General features: G+C 38.7%; 1 protein-coding gene across 1 annotated transcript in view; it reads left to right on the forward strand.

The window, feature by feature from the left end:
• NUP210 (nucleoporin 210) overlaps positions 1 to 17,947 on the forward strand; it is a 61,603-nt gene that overhangs the window by 947 nt on the left and 42,709 nt on the right. The window contains exons 2-10 of the mRNA XM_042823387.1: positions 6,798 to 6,934; positions 7,526 to 7,657; positions 10,249 to 10,345; positions 11,780 to 11,930; positions 14,516 to 14,648; positions 15,493 to 15,651; positions 16,118 to 16,186; positions 16,470 to 16,576; positions 17,558 to 17,698. Of these exons, the coding sequence (XP_042679321.1) occupies positions 6,798 to 6,934; positions 7,526 to 7,657; positions 10,249 to 10,345; positions 11,780 to 11,930; positions 14,516 to 14,648; positions 15,493 to 15,651; positions 16,118 to 16,186; positions 16,470 to 16,576; positions 17,558 to 17,698 (1,126 nt within the window). The remainder of the gene's footprint in view (positions 1 to 6,797; positions 6,935 to 7,525; positions 7,658 to 10,248; positions 10,346 to 11,779; positions 11,931 to 14,515; positions 14,649 to 15,492; positions 15,652 to 16,117; positions 16,187 to 16,469; positions 16,577 to 17,557; positions 17,699 to 17,947) is intronic.

The following is a 17,947-nucleotide window of genomic DNA, read 5'->3' on the forward strand; positions in this document are numbered from 1 at the left end:
CCAGCTGCACGTGGTGATGTAAGTTACTTACATGGACTAGTGGCAAAGTGCAGGGATTTTCCTTTCTGTAGGAAATCTTTGGAGGTAACTGAGTCCTTAAAGGCTTTGTTGTGGGGGGTGAAGTACATTCTAGAAAGTAGGAACAAACTCATCTAAGTACTAGTAAAGTCTGGGAAGTGTGGGCAGCCTTCCCTGTTTTGCCAGTGACCAGCTGGCTGGGCTGGCTGCTGCCCTTCCTGCACATGCCAGACACTGTCAGAAGTATGTGGGCATCTCTATATCACACGAAGGTCTACAGATGGAGGATAAGACTGTGCTCTAGAGAAATGCCATACTTGGTCCATTAGAGAGAGATCAAATGAGAGTGATCTGTAGTCATTACAGAGCACATTATGCTGGTAGTTTGCCATGAGTCACGTACCTTGTGCACATTGGCTTCAGCAGTTTCCATCCTCTATGTCTTTAGAGATAAATTTTGGTTGAGAATTAAGGAACCTATACCAGCTTCATACAGGATGCCATCGCTTTCTGTACTGGGGTTGTAAATGTGTTTTTGCTCACTTCTGCTTTGCAGGGACTGGCAGGATGTGGGTGGTAAAACTCAACATGTGCTTGCAAAACTGTCAGAAGGAAGCAGTAGCTGTGTGTGTGGGACTGAGCAAAAGCAGTAATGCTTGTCATGCTCTGAGTGTGCTTGCTAGACTGCATCTGCATCTCTCTGCATCCTTGCCCTTGCGGGCCTTGAGCTGCAGGATATTAGAAAGAGATAAAGACTGCAGGGGCAAGTCTGTATTGACTTGCTGACAAGTTTCCTGTACTTTATGAAAAGGCTGTTGGTAGTAGCTGCTAACGGAGATAGGCCATTAAGCTGCAGAAGTTTGGAAGTACCAATATAATGAGCTCAGAAGTAGTGATCATGTCTGTAAAATAAGGGTTAGGTTTCCGTGTGTAAAAGCAAAAATTAGACATTTGGGGCTGTTGATGTGTCTGAGGAAGGAAGGAACTGAGGTTGTCTAATGCAGCTGATTGTAGGGTGGGAAGTAGCATATGAAACCTGCTCTCATGTTATCAGCATCTGTCTTCCAGAGTTGTCCTTTGAGTATTTGAAGTGCAGCTTTAGTCATGCCAAGCATCCAGGGTCCATGCCCAATTTCTTATCTATGACATGTTGTGACTTAATTTCTTCTAGTTTCCCTTTGGAGTTTATCTCTCCATGTTTACCTCCGAAAGCAAGATGATCAAAATGATCACTGTGATGCTGAAAATTCCTCAGATGTTTTTTTTTTTTGTTTTTTTTTTTTAAGGTGCTTGTGCTTTCAGGTCTTAGGGTTCCTCTTTCCTTCCCCTCTTTCCTTCCCCTCCTTCCCCTCTTTCCCCTTCTCTTTTTAAAGCTTTATTTTCAAACACAAGGTTTTCCTACCTGTAAGTTTTGTACATAGTACTGTCTTCTTGGATAAGACAGCCTGTGCGGATATATTCAGCACTTAAATCACATTTTTATTTGTTTTTTAATTACCTTGATCCTGAAGTTACACCTGGCAGATTGAAAGCATTGAGAAGGAGAATTCTTTCCTTGAAATCTGCCTCAACATAATAACGACTGGAGAGAATGGACAGCAAAAACATTTTCCCTGAAGGCATACAGCGTGGCAGGATATTTCTAGCAGAAGTTACGTGTAGCATCTATATGTGTTGACATGTTTGTAACAGTATTATTTCATGTCTTCAAAATTGTGGCTTATGGTAAGAATCGATGGAAAGTTGAGCTTCTGAAGTTGGCTTTGAGAAATACAACTGATTAAATTTAGATCGCTATGGTCAGTTTCCTTAAGGAAGGGCTACAGCTATGCAAAGATGATAGTGGCCGTGTAATACTTGTTGCCACTGTGATGATGGTGAGCTGATTTCTCTTGAAAGGTTTTGTATATGCTGCTGAGGATGCTGGTGGCAGAACTGAAGTTCTGCTGAAGCTGCTGCCCTCGTGGCAGGGTGCTGGCTGAGATACAGTGGCTCGGTGCTGTTTGGGCTGTCATGGATGGTGCTTTCTGAGAAACCAAAGCCTACGTGCAACGCTGCTGTTGCAATAGATGGCTGGCAAAGCTCGTTCTCTGACTCCGTATCTTGCATTTCTGTTATTGGTTTGTAAATTTGTCTTATCACTCCGTGAGATATATCTGATGGCTTGCAGCGTTCTGTAATAACACAGCAGGGTTGCTGACCAAGTCTGTAACCTTGTTTTGCTGCTGACAATCTAAAGACATTCGGCTTTTTCATCACTGCTGTTGTTTCCTGGATACCTGTGTTAGCAGGAGTCTACAAAAGCCTTGTCTTAGTTTCTAACTGAAAAGTTCTAGTGTGAGACACTGATTGTCACTTCCTTTGCTATAAAAATATTCGTTATGTAGTGATTGTTACTGCCTGCTGTTCTTACCCCTTCCTTTGGTTTCCACCTGCCCTGCATTTCCTCCTGGCAGGGCCATTGTAGAGGGTGGCAAAGCATTCCCTCTCCTCTGGGAGGTGCCCACCCTTTAGTGGGTGCTTTCTCAGCTCCATTGGGAACTCCTGTGGATGTAGAATCAGCTCAGGATCAGGCTGAGGTTGGGTACAGAGGCAGGCTGTGCTGCTGTGGCCCTGCAGCATCAGTGTTACGGTGGTTTGAAACCAGAGAGGGTGGCATGAGAGCCTGGTATATTTGTTTTGTCAGAACTGAAGAGGTACAATCAGTAGTTGTGCTTTTTCTCTTAGCAGATGTGTTAACCTGCAGTGCAGGTTTACTCCTGGGGAAGCTTCTTCTGAGTCGGAGCACGTCCTGCCCAGGAAGGAGGACAGGGAGAGCAGGCATTCATGTTTCTTGTTAGTTTGGCAGCTGTCACTGCTGGACATCTACGAATCGCTCTACAAGTTTTGCTCTCATGTGGATGTGGATCATCTAAGCTTGAAGGGTGTCTACATATGACAAGGTTTCAGAGGCTGAATAGTCTGAAACAATGCAAAATGCGAAGTCTGTTTCAGAATGAAACTACCATTTTTAACTGAATTTTCTATTTTGAAATCAGGTTAAGGTAATATCAGAAAAACGCATGTAGGGAAACCTTTACTTGTTGCATTCTTTTAGTTGCATGTTTCCAGTTCAAAAACACCAAGCTGACTAGCAGAGGGACAGTGCAGCATGCTATTTCCCCTCCTGCAGGCAAGACACAAAGGTAAGCACTTGCAGTAAAATGCTTTGGGCCACTTGTTGATTTGACAAAGTATGCAAGTTAGCTGGGCTGTGTTGGATTGTGAAAACAATCACCACTGGCTAACTTGGCCTCCTCTGAAGTTAATGTCACGTCAACTGATCATTTTATACATCTCGTGAGTGAAAGCTTCATTCTTGGCTCATTTTGTGGTGTGTGATGTTTCCATTTGCCTTTAAAGCAGAACTGGATGGAGGATTTCTTGCTGCTTTTTGCTTTCCTAGTGCATTTCAAAAATCCTATGAGAGGACTGAGTGAGCAATATAGATAATCTCCCACTGGTAGTTGCAAATCCTTAAGATTTGAGGCGACTCTACCAGATTTCCTCTGTTTGTTTTTTTTTTTTTTTCTTTTTTTTTGGAGTGGGATCAGTTTCCATATCCTCTGTTCTCTAGGAATATAGTTTTTATCATATAACTACAGTTGCCTGTATGCTATTCTGCCTCGTGTTCTTTTTTGTATGCCAGCAGTGTTAGCCTCTAGAGTGGGCTAACGCTGCTGGCATACAAAACGAGCAGAAATAAGGCAGTTACTGCATTGGTCAATCTAGTCCTATGAAACTCCTTAAAACCTTTACTGTCTGCTTTCTCTGGTTGTGCATCTGCCTACATACCTGAATATTCTGAAATATTCAATTTGGTTATGGTACATCTCTGCAAAGGTGGATTTTTGCTCATTTAATCAGTTACATTTAGTCCAAAGAGCTGACAAAGCAATGTAATATGTGGAAGCAATGCAAATCAGTAGTGTTTTCCTGGATGTAGGGAAATAATGTTTGCCTTATCTTTAAACCAGCTGATAAGAAGATTAAATATAATCCTTGAAGTATTCGTATGTGATATCACAGAACAGTAAATAAAAATACAGGAATGGAGCTGGATAGATCCATAGGTGTAATCTTGCCACTCAGCTCTGTGTCCAAGGGAGAAAAGCTTATGAATGAAATGGAAATAAGTGAGAGGGCTGGCTGTAATAATTGCAACTTCCGTCGGTTTTTCCATAAGTAGGGGAAATAAATATTGGCACTTCTCTTTGCTTTTTTTCACCTCCACCTCATCCTTTTTTCTAGTTACCCCCCCCCCCCCCCCGGCACACTCCTCGTAGAGGCTGATATGAGATTGAGAGCTCATGCCAGACATGCTTCCCATTGCTTGCTTCTCAGGATCTAATTTTGACCTCTGACAAGCCTAGCTTTCAGTATATATCACACACTGGTGTGCTGCTGAAGACCTGCTGTAAGTGGAAGATGATATAATTTGCACTCTTTTGTGTCATTTTAAAGTAGAAGTTTCTTGTCTGTCTAGGACACAAGAGCGAGGCCTTTATGTCTTGCGGCAGAGTAGTGCCACTATAATATATAGCCTACTTGATTATGCCTTATGCTTTCTGTGCTTGACCCTGACTCGGACATCTGAAAACACAGTGTGTTTTTTTGATGTTGACAAATGATACAGAGTGTTCATCAAATATTTTGTGGTCTTGGTGTTTGAAAAAACAAGCAAGCAAGCAAGACAGAAATCAGGCAAATTGGTTTGTGGTGTTAATCTCGGTAGGCCCTACGTCACCTACCCAGTTCAGGTACTTGCCTCAGATAAGCAGGCATCCTGTCAGTAATAAAATCAAAAATGTAGTGTCAGCTAAGAGTTAGCCCATATCCAGCCGTAAAAGCTTAGAATTTTCTTTATAATTGTAGAGCTTATCTATGTTTACAGCTAAAATTTAACTCAAACTATTTCTTTGTTCCTTTTTCTAATGTGAAAATTATTCTGTGATTCAGTTTAGTTCTGTAATGCTATTATTAGTGCTAACTGTAGTTGCTATGTACTGAAATAATGATATATTAAAAGAACAAATACAGCGAAACCCCTGTTGTGTAGTAAACAATCAATTTCAGACTGTAAAAAAGCCAGATCTTCAATTAATCAAAAATTCTCATGGCAGAGAATATTAAACAATGTGAAGAACTAAATAATAAAACTCAATTCCATAGGTACATGCTTATTTTAAACTGCCTGAATGCTTATTAAGTCAGGTCTGCAAGCTCAGCTTAAAAAGCCTATAGGAGAAAAGATTGCCTGGTTGTGAATACTAATCTTGTTAGCGAACTTGCTAAATGTTGGCAAACTGTTTTGTGCTTGCTTAGGAAGCTACAGAATAACAGGAAAATAATGAATTGGTGATTCTGAAATAAGTAGCTTTAAAGCAGATGTTATTGTGCTGGTAATATACAAACACGGCATTATTGTAGAGCCACTGTGAAGCCAGTATAAAAATATGTTTATATTTGTGTGCACTGCTTAGGTATCTCAAATCTAACAAAACATTTTGAAAATTCAAAGTTAGCTGTTATGACTGTTTTAAAATCCTTTAAGACTGGTCTTTCTGTAAGCAAAACGTTGCTGGAGGCACACCAATAATATGAAGTAATAATTCATTGAATTAATGGATCTTGCCCTAGATAAGTATATTATAATGCTTTGCGGTGTCTAATGATCCTGTGTGCCTCCAATTAGCAGGCACAATTAAAAATGTTCCAGCTGGGCTTTTGTGCCCTTGGATGACAGGCTTTTGGGGCCTCGCTGCCTGCACAGGTACAACAGGATAAAATCCAGACCCGTGTGCAGGGAATCAGAGAGGTGGCTCAGAGTTATTTTTGTTTCCTGTGAAGTTCCTGTAAGGAAAGCGATGTTCCTGCCTCAGTGGCTGCTTTGAGCTGAATAGATTTTTGAATCAATAGGTATTTTGTTTCGTACACTTGGATTTGTCACCCAAGTTGTGTTTCTGACCTTACTCCAGTGCTTCCAGGCCAAGTGGTCGGTGTTTGCCTGGATTGTGACTGGTATCACTTGGAAAGCTGAGTGTATTGAGATGTTTTATGAAACAGGTACGTTGTTAGTCAACAGGAAAGCTGTCTTCACTCCTTTGGATTGGTTGGTTATACCAGCAACAGGAGTAAGTAAAACCAGCCTCTGAATACGGGCACGTGTGGTACTGCTGTTGGTTTGCAATCTGCCTCCAAATCTTTGCTGATTTATAAGATATTTCCCATAGATCAGAGGTAGATGTTTTTGAACCTCCTTGCAACGAAAAGTCAGAATCCAATTAATGTCATCATCTTAACCAGGTGGGAATCTACTAAATGGTTTAGATTGCATTAATCAGACAGAAAAATGGCTCCATCAGAACTGTAGTAAGTGATCAGGCCAGAGGTTTTGGAACTTTGTAAACAGCTGGAGATAGCTCTAAAGAGGCTGAATTGCCCCACCTGTGAAGTCGTCACAGTAGGGAGGGCACTGCTTTTGTCTGCCTTGGCTCAGGGAGGGTGGTTGGACTAGATGATCTTGCAGGTCGTTTCCAACCTTGTGATTCTGTGATTCTGTGGTCTGTGCTTTTCCCATTCTCAGCCCAAGATTGCTTTTGCTGAAGTCCCTGAGGAGCTGATGCAATTCAGCTCCAGTGAAAGTACAATGTAAAGTATTTTGATGGCTTTATGCTAGCCTTTTGATTTCTCTACGGCTGTAGTTCAAACACTGCTAATACAACTATTTAATCTTGTAGGTCCTCCACCAGGCCAGAGGTTGCGAGCATAGAGCCTGCGGATCAGGGTGAGCGCCAGTGTTCGCAGAAGGCAGTTGTGCAGGCACGGTCCTCACAGCCCACACGTCTGACAAGTATCATCTTTGCTGAAGATACAAGTAAGTTCTAACTTTTGTTAGGTAATTAATTAAAAAATAATAATACATGGAGGTGATAGTTGAAAACAGCTTGTCTTTTAGAAGGCTGGAAATTGCCTTTATGTCTGTCAGACAATGTACCTGCTAAGTTTTTAGAATGATAGATACGCAAAAACAGATGGTTGAATAATTATCTTGCAGTCACTAAATCACAGTGACATAGGATTTTACGGTCTGTGGGTAGCAGTCATTAAGTTCTCTAGGATGTGAGCTGTGTCTGACAGTTGCACTGTACAAACACTTAATATATACTCGGAAAATGTCTGTTACTGTTAGTGTAGTTGGAAATGAAAAATGTTTAAGATTTTTTCTTAGTGAGGAAGGGAACTGTAAAGGAGGGAGCTGCTTCTCTACTCTCTCTACTGCTTGTTTAGCCACAGTCACCATTTGACCGAGCATTTCTTAGCCAAGGTCATGACCTAATTTCACTTCCTTCAATGTCTGTGTCTTGCACCATCAGCTTAAATTTGAAGTGTATTTTGTCTTGTTACTGATGTTGTTTGGATGATGAGCACATCCACTGCTACTGATTTTGTGTGATTTCTCTTGAAGTGACTGGACAGGTTCTTCGTTGTGATGCTATAGTTGATATCATTCATGGCATACAAATTGTATCCACAACAAGAGAGCTCTATCTTGAAGATTCACCTCTGGAGCTAAAAATTCAAGCTTTAGATTCAGAAGGTAAGCGATTTATTAGCGCTGAAGCACTTTGTTGTCTGATATATTGAATATTAAAAGCCGAGCTGACTAATCTAAAGGAAGTTCTCTGGATAACATATTCAATAATCTGTCAATTTTGTTTAGGTATAAAACCTACATACTCAACTACCTGAATAAGAAAATCAAATGCTACTTGATTTCCAATGTCTTTTCCCTGCCTTTTTTCCTTAATTGCCCACAGTAGCGCTAAGAGTAGTTTTGAAAATTAGAATTTGAAGTCAGTAAAATAAAGATGTCAGCTGTTAGCAATTATACCTTCAGGTCAGGACTAAGAATATAATGTAAGAAGTTGTTGCAGTACTTGTTCTGTTTAAATATCATGTTAGGATTTAACTAGGCTGAGGATTTTGAAGCAGTCAGTTCTACTTTTCTTCTCTCTTTTTCCTTTTGACTGTGATAATCTAAAGAATTTTGTGAAGGGACATTTCGAGTCTAACCAAACATGTAGCAGGACATTCAGGGATGATGTTAAGGACCAATCACCAATCCCCTAATCATTATGGAAGCACTCATTATTGGGAAGTGTAATTCAGGCTCATAAACGTCAGTATACGTGGGTTAAATCCATATTTATTAAGAGCATGAAACTTCTGCTCTTTGTTGTCCGCTCCATCAGAACGAACTGTGGTACTGGTTTAAAAAAATATGCTTTTTTCTGCAGTCTATTTTCGTGCACACATGAACACTCTTGCAAACTAAATGATATTTAGGACAGCTAGTGGGAAGGAAATGATAGGTTATAAACAGCTCTAAATGCTTGACTTGTTCATTTAGGGTAGTTAACGAGCCCATCGTGTATCAGTTTATTTGTCAAGCCAACATTACAGGTTATGTGTGGCACTGTGTTAATAGCGTAAGGTTCTTTTTATATTATGTGTAATACCAGATTCTTGGTTTGATATTTCTGCAACTTCTCAAGCGTGCTTGATGGACAAATTTCCCTTGAACACTGCCTAAGTTAGAGTTTGAACAGGAGCAGAGGTTTAACAACCAGAACAAACCTTTACTTTAGAGTGAAAAGATGCTGCAAGAAGCTATTTATTACAAGCCTTAGGAATAAACATCCCAGACTAAGTTTCAGATATTGGAAAACACTCAAAGCTTTGAAAATCAGTTTCTTTTAATCAAAGAAACTTTTTTGATTAAAAGGTTTGCACTTGGGAGAACTTTGGACATCTTGGACAGTGAGTGTATTTCTCTGCTGCCCCTTTTGTTGGAGTAAGAAAAAGTGTAATACAGCTTTGCAAAGCTAGAGTTTGTATAATTAAAATGTTGAACTTAACTACATGTTAAATAATGTAATTCCAAGCAATTTTAATTATATTTTCATGTACATTTGGAGTTCTTTGTTTAAAATCCTATTTATTTGGGATTTATAGCTCTATGGGAGCTGTTGAGTCTTGGCCTGAAACACTGATTGAGCATCTGGGGAAAGGACCCAGTCAGCCTTGGGAGGACAGGTGAAGGCAGTTCAGCTGTGTGTCAGGAATGGGTGGAGCCTGGCTGCACCTCTCTTAGACTTCACTGAAGTGCTGATTGCCACTGGGGAGGGATCTCTGGCTGGAGATTCCTTCTTGCTGGAGCTTTCCCCTGCAATCTCCAGCTACGAGTGAGCAGTCTTCTTCCCTTCCTTTATAAAACCTTTCTGTTGTGCCAATCCTTTGTTGTTACGCTTTGTCACATCATATTGATCTGTCCAGTTGCTGCAATGGCTATCTGTAATAAGTTGTAAAAAATGAAAGGCGGTGTAATATGCAGGTTGTACAATTCTGTCTTAAATTCTTTTTGTGGCTTTATGATATCGTAAACCTTAAAGCACAGTAGTTTGAGAATACATTTTCTTTGATTCTTATTTTATTGTAAATGCAAATACCAGATGGAGGAACACGATTGAAAATATACTTCAAAATCAATGCTGGCATTTATTTGTCCCAGTGGATGCTGCAATTCAGAGCAAGGCCTACACTGAAATTTTAAAATCCTTCAGATTAGCAGCTCATTGTATTGAATTGTAATCATGAAATATCCCTGCTTTGTCTGTTTATTCCATTTTGCTCCTTGTTAATATTTACTTTTTTGCAGTCTTTTGGTTCAGCTTTGTAGAAAAAAGGTGTTAAAAAGCGGAGCGATATATGTGAGGAGTGTAGTTCATCAGTGCAATGATCTCATGTTTCCCAAAAGGCATCTCAGACCCACATTTCTAAGTGAAAGGTGTTGGGTTTTCTTGTTTTCGAGTCCCACCAATATTCAAGAAGCAGTAAGGTTTTTGTAGTTAAAGTGGTGGCTGGTGCTGAGAATATCTTAGGTGCAGCTGTCTGCACCTATCCTTCATTCAGCCCCTGTCTGGTGGCTTCTGTGAAAAACAGAATGATCTTGAATTTGCACACTTCAGTAAAGCAAAATAGAATGTGAATTGCGTAGCTAAGTACTGATAGAATAGTGACAGTGTTCCTCCTAGGGATAAGAGAGAATTCCAGGGGAAACTAACTTTTGTTCCAGGAAGGCTCTATGGGTGTTAGTAATTCTGTTTTATTGTAATTGCTGGTTTGTAGGAAACACTTTCAGCACGTTGGCAGGGTTAGTGTTTGACTGGACGATAGTAAAAGACACAGAGGCTGATGGCTTCTCAGATTCTCACAATGCATTGCGGTAAGTTCATTTATGTTGTTCTCAAATTAAAAAACAAAACAAAAAAACAACAATGAAACTCCTGTCCTTTAAGTTTCTGTGTAAATATTTCCCTATTTCTAGGCAGTTTACCCAGTGAGCACTTAAGATATGCTTACGTGTTGGTTGGAGTATGTGTATATATGTATTTTTGTTTGTCTGAACTGTCCACTCAATAGCCTGGCACTTTCATCTCTATTTAATTTAAAAACTGATAGTGCTAATGAGCAGTCCAGGTGTCTCTAATCTAGTAACTAGAGAATGAGTATTGTGCGAAAAATCCAGAAAGGGGCTCTCTCAACTCAGATTGCTTCAGGTGTCAGTCAACACCCAGTTCTAATGTTGAAATAGCTTTCAAAGTAACTAACCTTTAAATGAGAAACAACCAAAAGGCTGCTTGCAAGTTTGGTACGGCTCACAAGGCCAGATGAAATCACTGAATTCCATCTGTCAAGGCAATGAGTAGAAAGCACTCACTTGATAACTAAGTCATGGTGCTTGCTTCATTACCAGTACTGGCTCTGAAAATAAATTGATTGGAAATTAGTGATTTTTTTCCCCATCTCATTAATGAGTTTAGTGTTTTCCAGTGTCCTTGTATAGTTGGGAAATACTGTTCTGTCCATGCAAAGGAGGTAGAGTTTTTCCTCAGAAGTCGGAGAGCTCATCTGTGGCAGGAGTAGGAATAGAGATCAAGTTTATGATTTTCTTTGCTCCTATGTTTCTGCCCAGATCACTTCATGTCTTGTTTTGTTTTTGGCTTTTTATTTATGTGCTCTGCCATTTTATAGTGTTGATTTTATTATTCTAGTTTTAACTTAGAGTAATGGGACTATAATGGCTTCAAACAGAAATGTCAGTTTCCATCTTTATTAAACTAACTCAAATTAGGGTCTGCTCCACATTTTCTTGTTGTATTCTGCCGGTTTTATCTTTACACTGACACCAACATGTTGGAAATAAAACAGAGTCAGCACACTGGGATCCTGTTTTTTCTTTCTTTTTTTCTTCCTAGTCATTTATTAAATACCCAAGCTTCTTTATAGAGGTCAGAGTTGTGTTCTGGTTTGTTAAGCTGTTGCTTTTATAAACATAAGCTGTGGGGTCTTTCACATCTCCCGTTCCACAGTAATGCAGAGCTTTTGCAGTCTACACCTACTGTAAAAACTGAGGAACTGTTATTGGAAGCGTGCAGTTGTCTGATACCTTTTGAAAGCTGGCAGACAAGCTTCAAACAAACTTATCAGTCACATAAATTAGCTGCAGATATGTTCAAGAATAAGTAAAATCTGGATATCTAGTCCCAGGCAGACATCTTAAGTTTGCAAAAAACCACGGGAATAGCTGGGAATAGATGGTGTTTCTCTACTGGTTTATAAAGATGGTTAATCTTTATGCTCTCTTTCTGCCTTTCAGTATACTCAAGTTTTTAGAATCCACTTATATTCCACCCTCTTACATATCAGAGATGGAAAAAGTTGCCAAGCAAGGAGATACAATTTTGGTGTCTGGAATGAAAACAGGGAGTTCTAAATTAAAAGCAAGAATACAGGAGAGCGTCTATAAGGTAAGAAACTTGCATGCATCCTTCTATTTTTTTAAATTTAGTCTTACAGTTCTGTTACAGTAGTATATTGCTATATTGTTTCCAACATCATCTGTTGCCATTGTGGGTATCAGTGCTGCATCTCAATCTTACTGGATTGACTCCATGATCAGTGTCACAGGAGGTGCTAATTTTGTTCTCTGTGGAAGGGGTTGGAGTTTGATGCAGCCATCTTAACCCAGCACAAGTGCCAGAAATTGTTCCTAAACCAGACTCTGACAGAGGCCCCATGGCTGAGCAGCACTCTTCAAATACTTCTGTGAGATTTTATGACTACTGCCAGCCATTTGTCTTACGTATCTGATGAGGATCATGCTGATAGTAGTAATACATCCAGTAGTACATCAGCTTTTTAAGTCTTTCTGTTTCACTGGGTGTTTGTTTTTGTTTTTTTTTTTTTAAACTAGAACTTTTTAGGTCTTTTTTGAATTAATAAATAACTGGAATGAAAATTGCTGTCTTGGGTGTACTTTTATTTCCTATTGTGCCTGCAATGACCGTCATACAACTTCTTGGTTTGTATTTAATTCCACCTTGTTAGATCTTGGTTTCCAAGATAGGGCTTTAGAATGGAAATGTCTTTGATACAGGAGAGCTCAGCTGCTGTGTTGGCAGTTTTCCCAGCAGTTATAGAACCACAATAGTTCTTTCTTTGTAACAGTGTGACAGTTTTTCATTTAACTCTGGTAACAGTAAGTAAAACCATCTCAGTTGCTGGTAAATTTTAAGGGAAATACTTGGCATTTTGCTGCTATCAACCTTAAGAAATCTTTGTATACAACATCGTGCTTTTTTCTGAAGTTCATCTCATATCTGCAGTCTGGTTTTGAGGTTTTTGTGTTGCTACATGTTTAATGTTTTTGCTTAAGCTGGAATTACCTAACCCATACCTGTAAAAATTGTTCTATGAAAATATTCTAGGTAACGCTAGTAGAAATAATAGAACATGTTAAGAACCCTTTTTTTGGTGAAGTTCTGCCTTTGATAAGTAATTCAGCTGAATATAGTTGCCCTAAAATTATGCAGTATTAAAGACAAACTTCTTATTGATACTTTTTCTTGAATGCTTCTAGCTTGATTTGTTTTGTCTTACATTTTTCTGAATTAATTTTGAGCTGATACAGTAAGTGTAATTGAAATGCCATTACTTGCATTTGCAGTTCTTTGCTTGTGGTTGGTAGTTCATTTAAATCTTTCACTGCTGCCAGACTGCACATTTTCAGTGAGTATCCCTCGAACAACTGCAGTAGAATTTATACAGTTGTCTGCTGTATTTCTAATGTAGTAAATCGGTGAATTTGATACAGACTATGTAATGAAGTTATAAATGATGTTTTATGGAGGCATCTTTCTTTTACAGTAGGGGAAGTAAATTTCAGTGTCTGAATAGTAACTGTGCTGCTGTGTATCTGTCCCAAGCATTTCTGTGTTCTCCCAAAAACTTAACCAATATTATGTCCAACACAGACTTGTTTTTCTTCAGCCTTGCATAACATTACCAAACTGTGCATAGATGGGAATTGTTTCCCACTTTTAGTTGCTGGGGAGACTTGTGGTAAAAAGGGAATGAAGTAAAAGAAATTCTTTCTGGAATGTGTCCAGAAGAATTTCATTTCACTTTTCTTTTTGAACCATGTCCAGATGATTCCTTCTCTGTCTCCATTTCTCTCTTTGAAAGTGAATAGATAGTGAATATTTGAAGTACAAGACATGGTGCATTAATGTTTGTAGATACTTCTGAGACCCGTAGCTTCTAGATGTTGTATTGTTCTAAGTTATCAACCAGCTCCTGCTGCTAAACCAGGAGTTAGGGAGTGGGGAAAAAAAAAAGACTAAAGGGGATAAAAACTTGTGCTCAAAACTGTGGCAGTAGATGAACACAGCTCACCCACTAGTGCTAAAGCAGCTGCACAATGCCACGGAGGGTAAGTTTTCACAGCGGTATCGATGCTGATGCTGGGAAGATATCAGAGCAGATTCATGTATCAGCACTGCTGGCTTCTGCCAAGCAAGTAATGGCCAGGCATCGCTCTGCATGTACCCATCTGGGCTCAAGAATGGTGTCTGGTGGATGTGAAGAATGGGAGGGCTCTGCCATCCCCCTGGCACAAAGCAATTCCAGTTTGTGTTCACTTAATGTTACAGGTTTTCATCACTATGATAATTGAGCAGTCAAAGTCAGCTTTTCTTTGAGTGCTTTGACAATTTTTTTTCCCCTCTTTTAACAGGGAAAAAAAAAACCCTCCTTACACTGAATCCTACTCTCCTAAATATCTTTCTCTTGTCATTTACATGTTAAATTATTAATTCAGTTACTTTTAAGGGCTTGCATAGATTTGAATAAGTTTTCTTGTCTATTTTTCATTAACTTATTTTTGCAGTTGACGTAATCTATGTATATTTCCCTGTCTGTGCAAATCTTAAGATGATAATAAAGAGCTAACTAAAGAAAGAAATGCTTTGAATTTATAGGTTTTAAGTTGTTGCAGTATGGTATGTTTCAAACAAGTGAATTGTTTTTTTTTCTTTTTCTCCTCAATCAATAGCATGTACCTCCAGCAGAAGTCAGATTGCTTATTCTGGAAAACATCCTTTTAAATCCAGCATACGATGTTTATCTTCTAGTAGGAACATCAATAAAGTACAGAGTTCAGAAAATAAGACAAGGGAAGATTACAGGTTTGCCCTGTTTTTCCTTTTCTTTCGTTCTTTTTTTTTTCTTTGAGATGAGGTATGAGTTTTTCACTGCAGATAAATTTTTGATAGGTTTAGATAGCTTTGTTAATATTTAACATTGTTTTTCTGAACCCCAGTGATGCAGTCGTTCAGAATTTCTCTCACAAAAATTACGCTTTTAAGAAGTGTACTCACAGATTTGTTCAGGACACAAAGCTGAGGGCAACTGAAGGGTTGGTGCTGTAGTTCTGATTCTGCATTGACAGAGAAACTGTGTCTGACTTTCTTAGTTAAACTGAATTGAGAGTAGTGCCTTTGCTAACAGGGATTGTTCTCTTGACAAATGAGTTTCTTGCACTACTACAAGAGTTGGTCAGCTGGCTTTACCTGCACTTACAGGTGTGGAAGTTTCTAATTTCCTCCATTGTTACAAAGAGCCTGTGCTGTTAATAATTCCCTTAGACAAAGAAAACTAACAGCTAGATATGAAGTATTTTACTAGGTCTGCCATCAGCTTGTAGCACAGGATGGAGCAGCAGAAATTATCAGTAACTTATAAAAAGTGATGTCACCACTTTTGAAGCTGGGAATGAATTATATGTTAGGTCTGAGCAGTGGGTGACACCAGTTGGAAATTGCACTTCAAAGAAATGCAAACAAAGCAGGCAGCTCACTTTTGTGTGTGCACATGTTGATCACAGAAGCGCTATTTTTACAAGCCATTAAAAATACTAATTTAATGCGTGTTCTAGACATCAATAAAAAATTAATCAGCGATAATTAGCGGCATCCAAACACTGACATATTTGCTTTTATTGTTTCATGTGTTGTCTCGTTTTATGTCCAGAATTAATGATGCCATCTGATCAGTATGAGCTGCAGCTCCAGAACAACGTGCTTGGCCCTGAGGGAGACCCATCCTGGCCGGTCGCCAGGTTGGACCAGGAAACATCCATTGTAACTGCAATGCAGCAGGGACAAACTAATCTCATACTTGGACACAAGAGTATCCTTCCAAGGTGATGCTTTTCCATCCGGATCCTTGTGGCAGGAGACAAACTTTGTTCCCTTTGTAGCACAGAGAGATGAAATGGTGTGTATGTGTACCAACAGCCTTGAAAATCAGGAGCACCTGGTGGGGACATGAAGAGCTGTATACAGCTGTGAATTCCATCTTAAAAGAGCAGCCTAATCCTTAGGATTTTCTAAGAAATTAGGCTACAGAAACATCAATGAAATCATGCCTGTTCTCCTCAGTCAGTGTGGGAATGTGATGGGACTTGATTTAGTTTTTGTGTTTAGAGCACTAGATTCTCTATTGTAATCTCTGAAATGCTCAATGCCTTTTCTGGGTGGCTCGGATGATTTTTGTTGTTAGTGTAGAAGTAGCTTCAAATCTCTCAGGTACAAGGAGCCAAAGGAAGATGCTGATCTTGTATTAAAAATTTTGTGTTCCTTTACTGAGATTTCAGGTATTCGCATGCAAGGTGTTTCCAGGCTACCAAACAGCACTATCTATGTTGTAAATCCTGGTTATTTAGGTTGGTACTGGCATAATTTTTCTCACTGCTTAATGTAATTTGCTTTTGTTCTTCTGTTGGTGTTTTTCTCTTTATGTGCACCCTTTTGTTTCTTGTCTGACTTTATCTTGGAAAAGTGTTTGTGAAATGGATTTAACAGTAAATGTTTTGCTTTCATCTGTAATAAGCAGCTTAAAACAATTAAAGGACGTCTTAAAATGTGGGCTAAAGCTGGAATTTTAGTGTTTGTATTCAATGCATAGAGGATGTTGGTCTGTGCTATTCAATATTTCCTGTTTTATAGGATTTGCAGTTCATCCAGGTGACAGATGGGTCCTAGAAACAGGCAGATTTTATGAAATTACAATTGAAGTGTATGATAAATCAAGCAATAAGGTGTATTTATCTGATGTAAGTGAGATGTTGATATACTTCTGAGTGTCTGTTTCCTAAATCCGTCTTTAAAATTCTCTAAGTGCCACCTTTATACAGAGCTATGACTTTCAAAGCTTGTTGTTTCTTGCTTTTCCTTTCCTTTTTCTTTTTTGATTGAAGTATACCAGTGATTCATGTGAAAGTGACCATTAGAGTGTAAGTGCTGTAGAAAAACTGGAAGAAATGTGCTTCAAATATGCAGTATAGGCTGTGCACTGGAAATTAAATTTGTGGAGAGCAGTACTAATGCTGTACTTGATTACAGCCCAAAATAATTTCCTGCCTTGTAGAGGCAATCTTTCCTATTCTTAATGGAAAAGATGTGAGATAGGCTTATAATACTCTTGAGGAACTTGCAGTTTCCTTGCAATTGATTATGGAAAAAGCGTTGACTAGCTAGCAGTCATTGTTTAGGTAGTCAAGGAGATAAATTGTAGGTATGAGGTACCACGCATATGGCACTCCTGAAAAACTATTAGAAAAATATCGAAATAGTTCATTTGCAAGCAAAATAATTTAATTAAATGATGGCTTAGGATATTGAGTTTCTTTGATTGTTAATTTGTACTTATTTGCTTCTTCAGATGTAGATCTGATTTGCAGCCAAATCTCAGAAGAAATGTGTTAATTGTGGTCTTCCCATTTTGTATTTAAATGTAATTTCTTAATATTGTCATTTTAAAATATGAATTTTTAGTGCTAAATATTGCTACTTCTATGTTAACTTACATTTCCTGTCGTTATCATAAGCAGTAATTATTTTCTGTAGAGTTAGTGCTGTGTCTGAAAAGTATAGTTTTGTTTTCCTATGGAAAAATTCTTAGTTTCGGATGAGCTTCTTTGAACTGTATTAGTGAGCAGTTTTCTCATTGATTTATTGCTATTATATTTATGGCTTTCTGCAAAACATTAATGCTAATTTCACATGGCAATATTTATTTAATGCTATGATTTTAGAATATCCGAATTAATACAAAGCTGCCTGAGGAGTATTTTGAGGTCCTGAAGTCATCTCTGAATGGATCATATCATTATGTGAAAGCAATAAAGAAGGGTCAGACCATTATTGATGCTGCATTGACATCAGTAGTGGATGAGGTATGTCTCTAAAAAAAAAACTGTACTGTTGTTTCCAGTAGGCTTAAAAATAATTTACTTGCACAGTGGAGACTTAGTAGATGGCAGACGTAGAAAAGATAAAAATTTCCTGGGTCTAAGTGGTTGTTAATTAAACAGATTCAGGTTTCAAATTCTAAAATCCTTACTTCAAGAAAACTGTCAACAGAAGATTAGCTTGAATAAACACTGTGGGATTTTGCTACTAAATGGATGGCAAACTCCTGTTAC

Source organism: Centrocercus urophasianus, unplaced genomic scaffold, assembly GCF_019232065.1.
Source record: "Centrocercus urophasianus isolate 14NV4802_14NV808 unplaced genomic scaffold, USGS_Curo_1.0 seq_22, whole genome shotgun sequence".
Classification (NCBI taxonomy): Eukaryota; Metazoa; Chordata; class Aves; order Galliformes; family Phasianidae; genus Centrocercus; species Centrocercus urophasianus.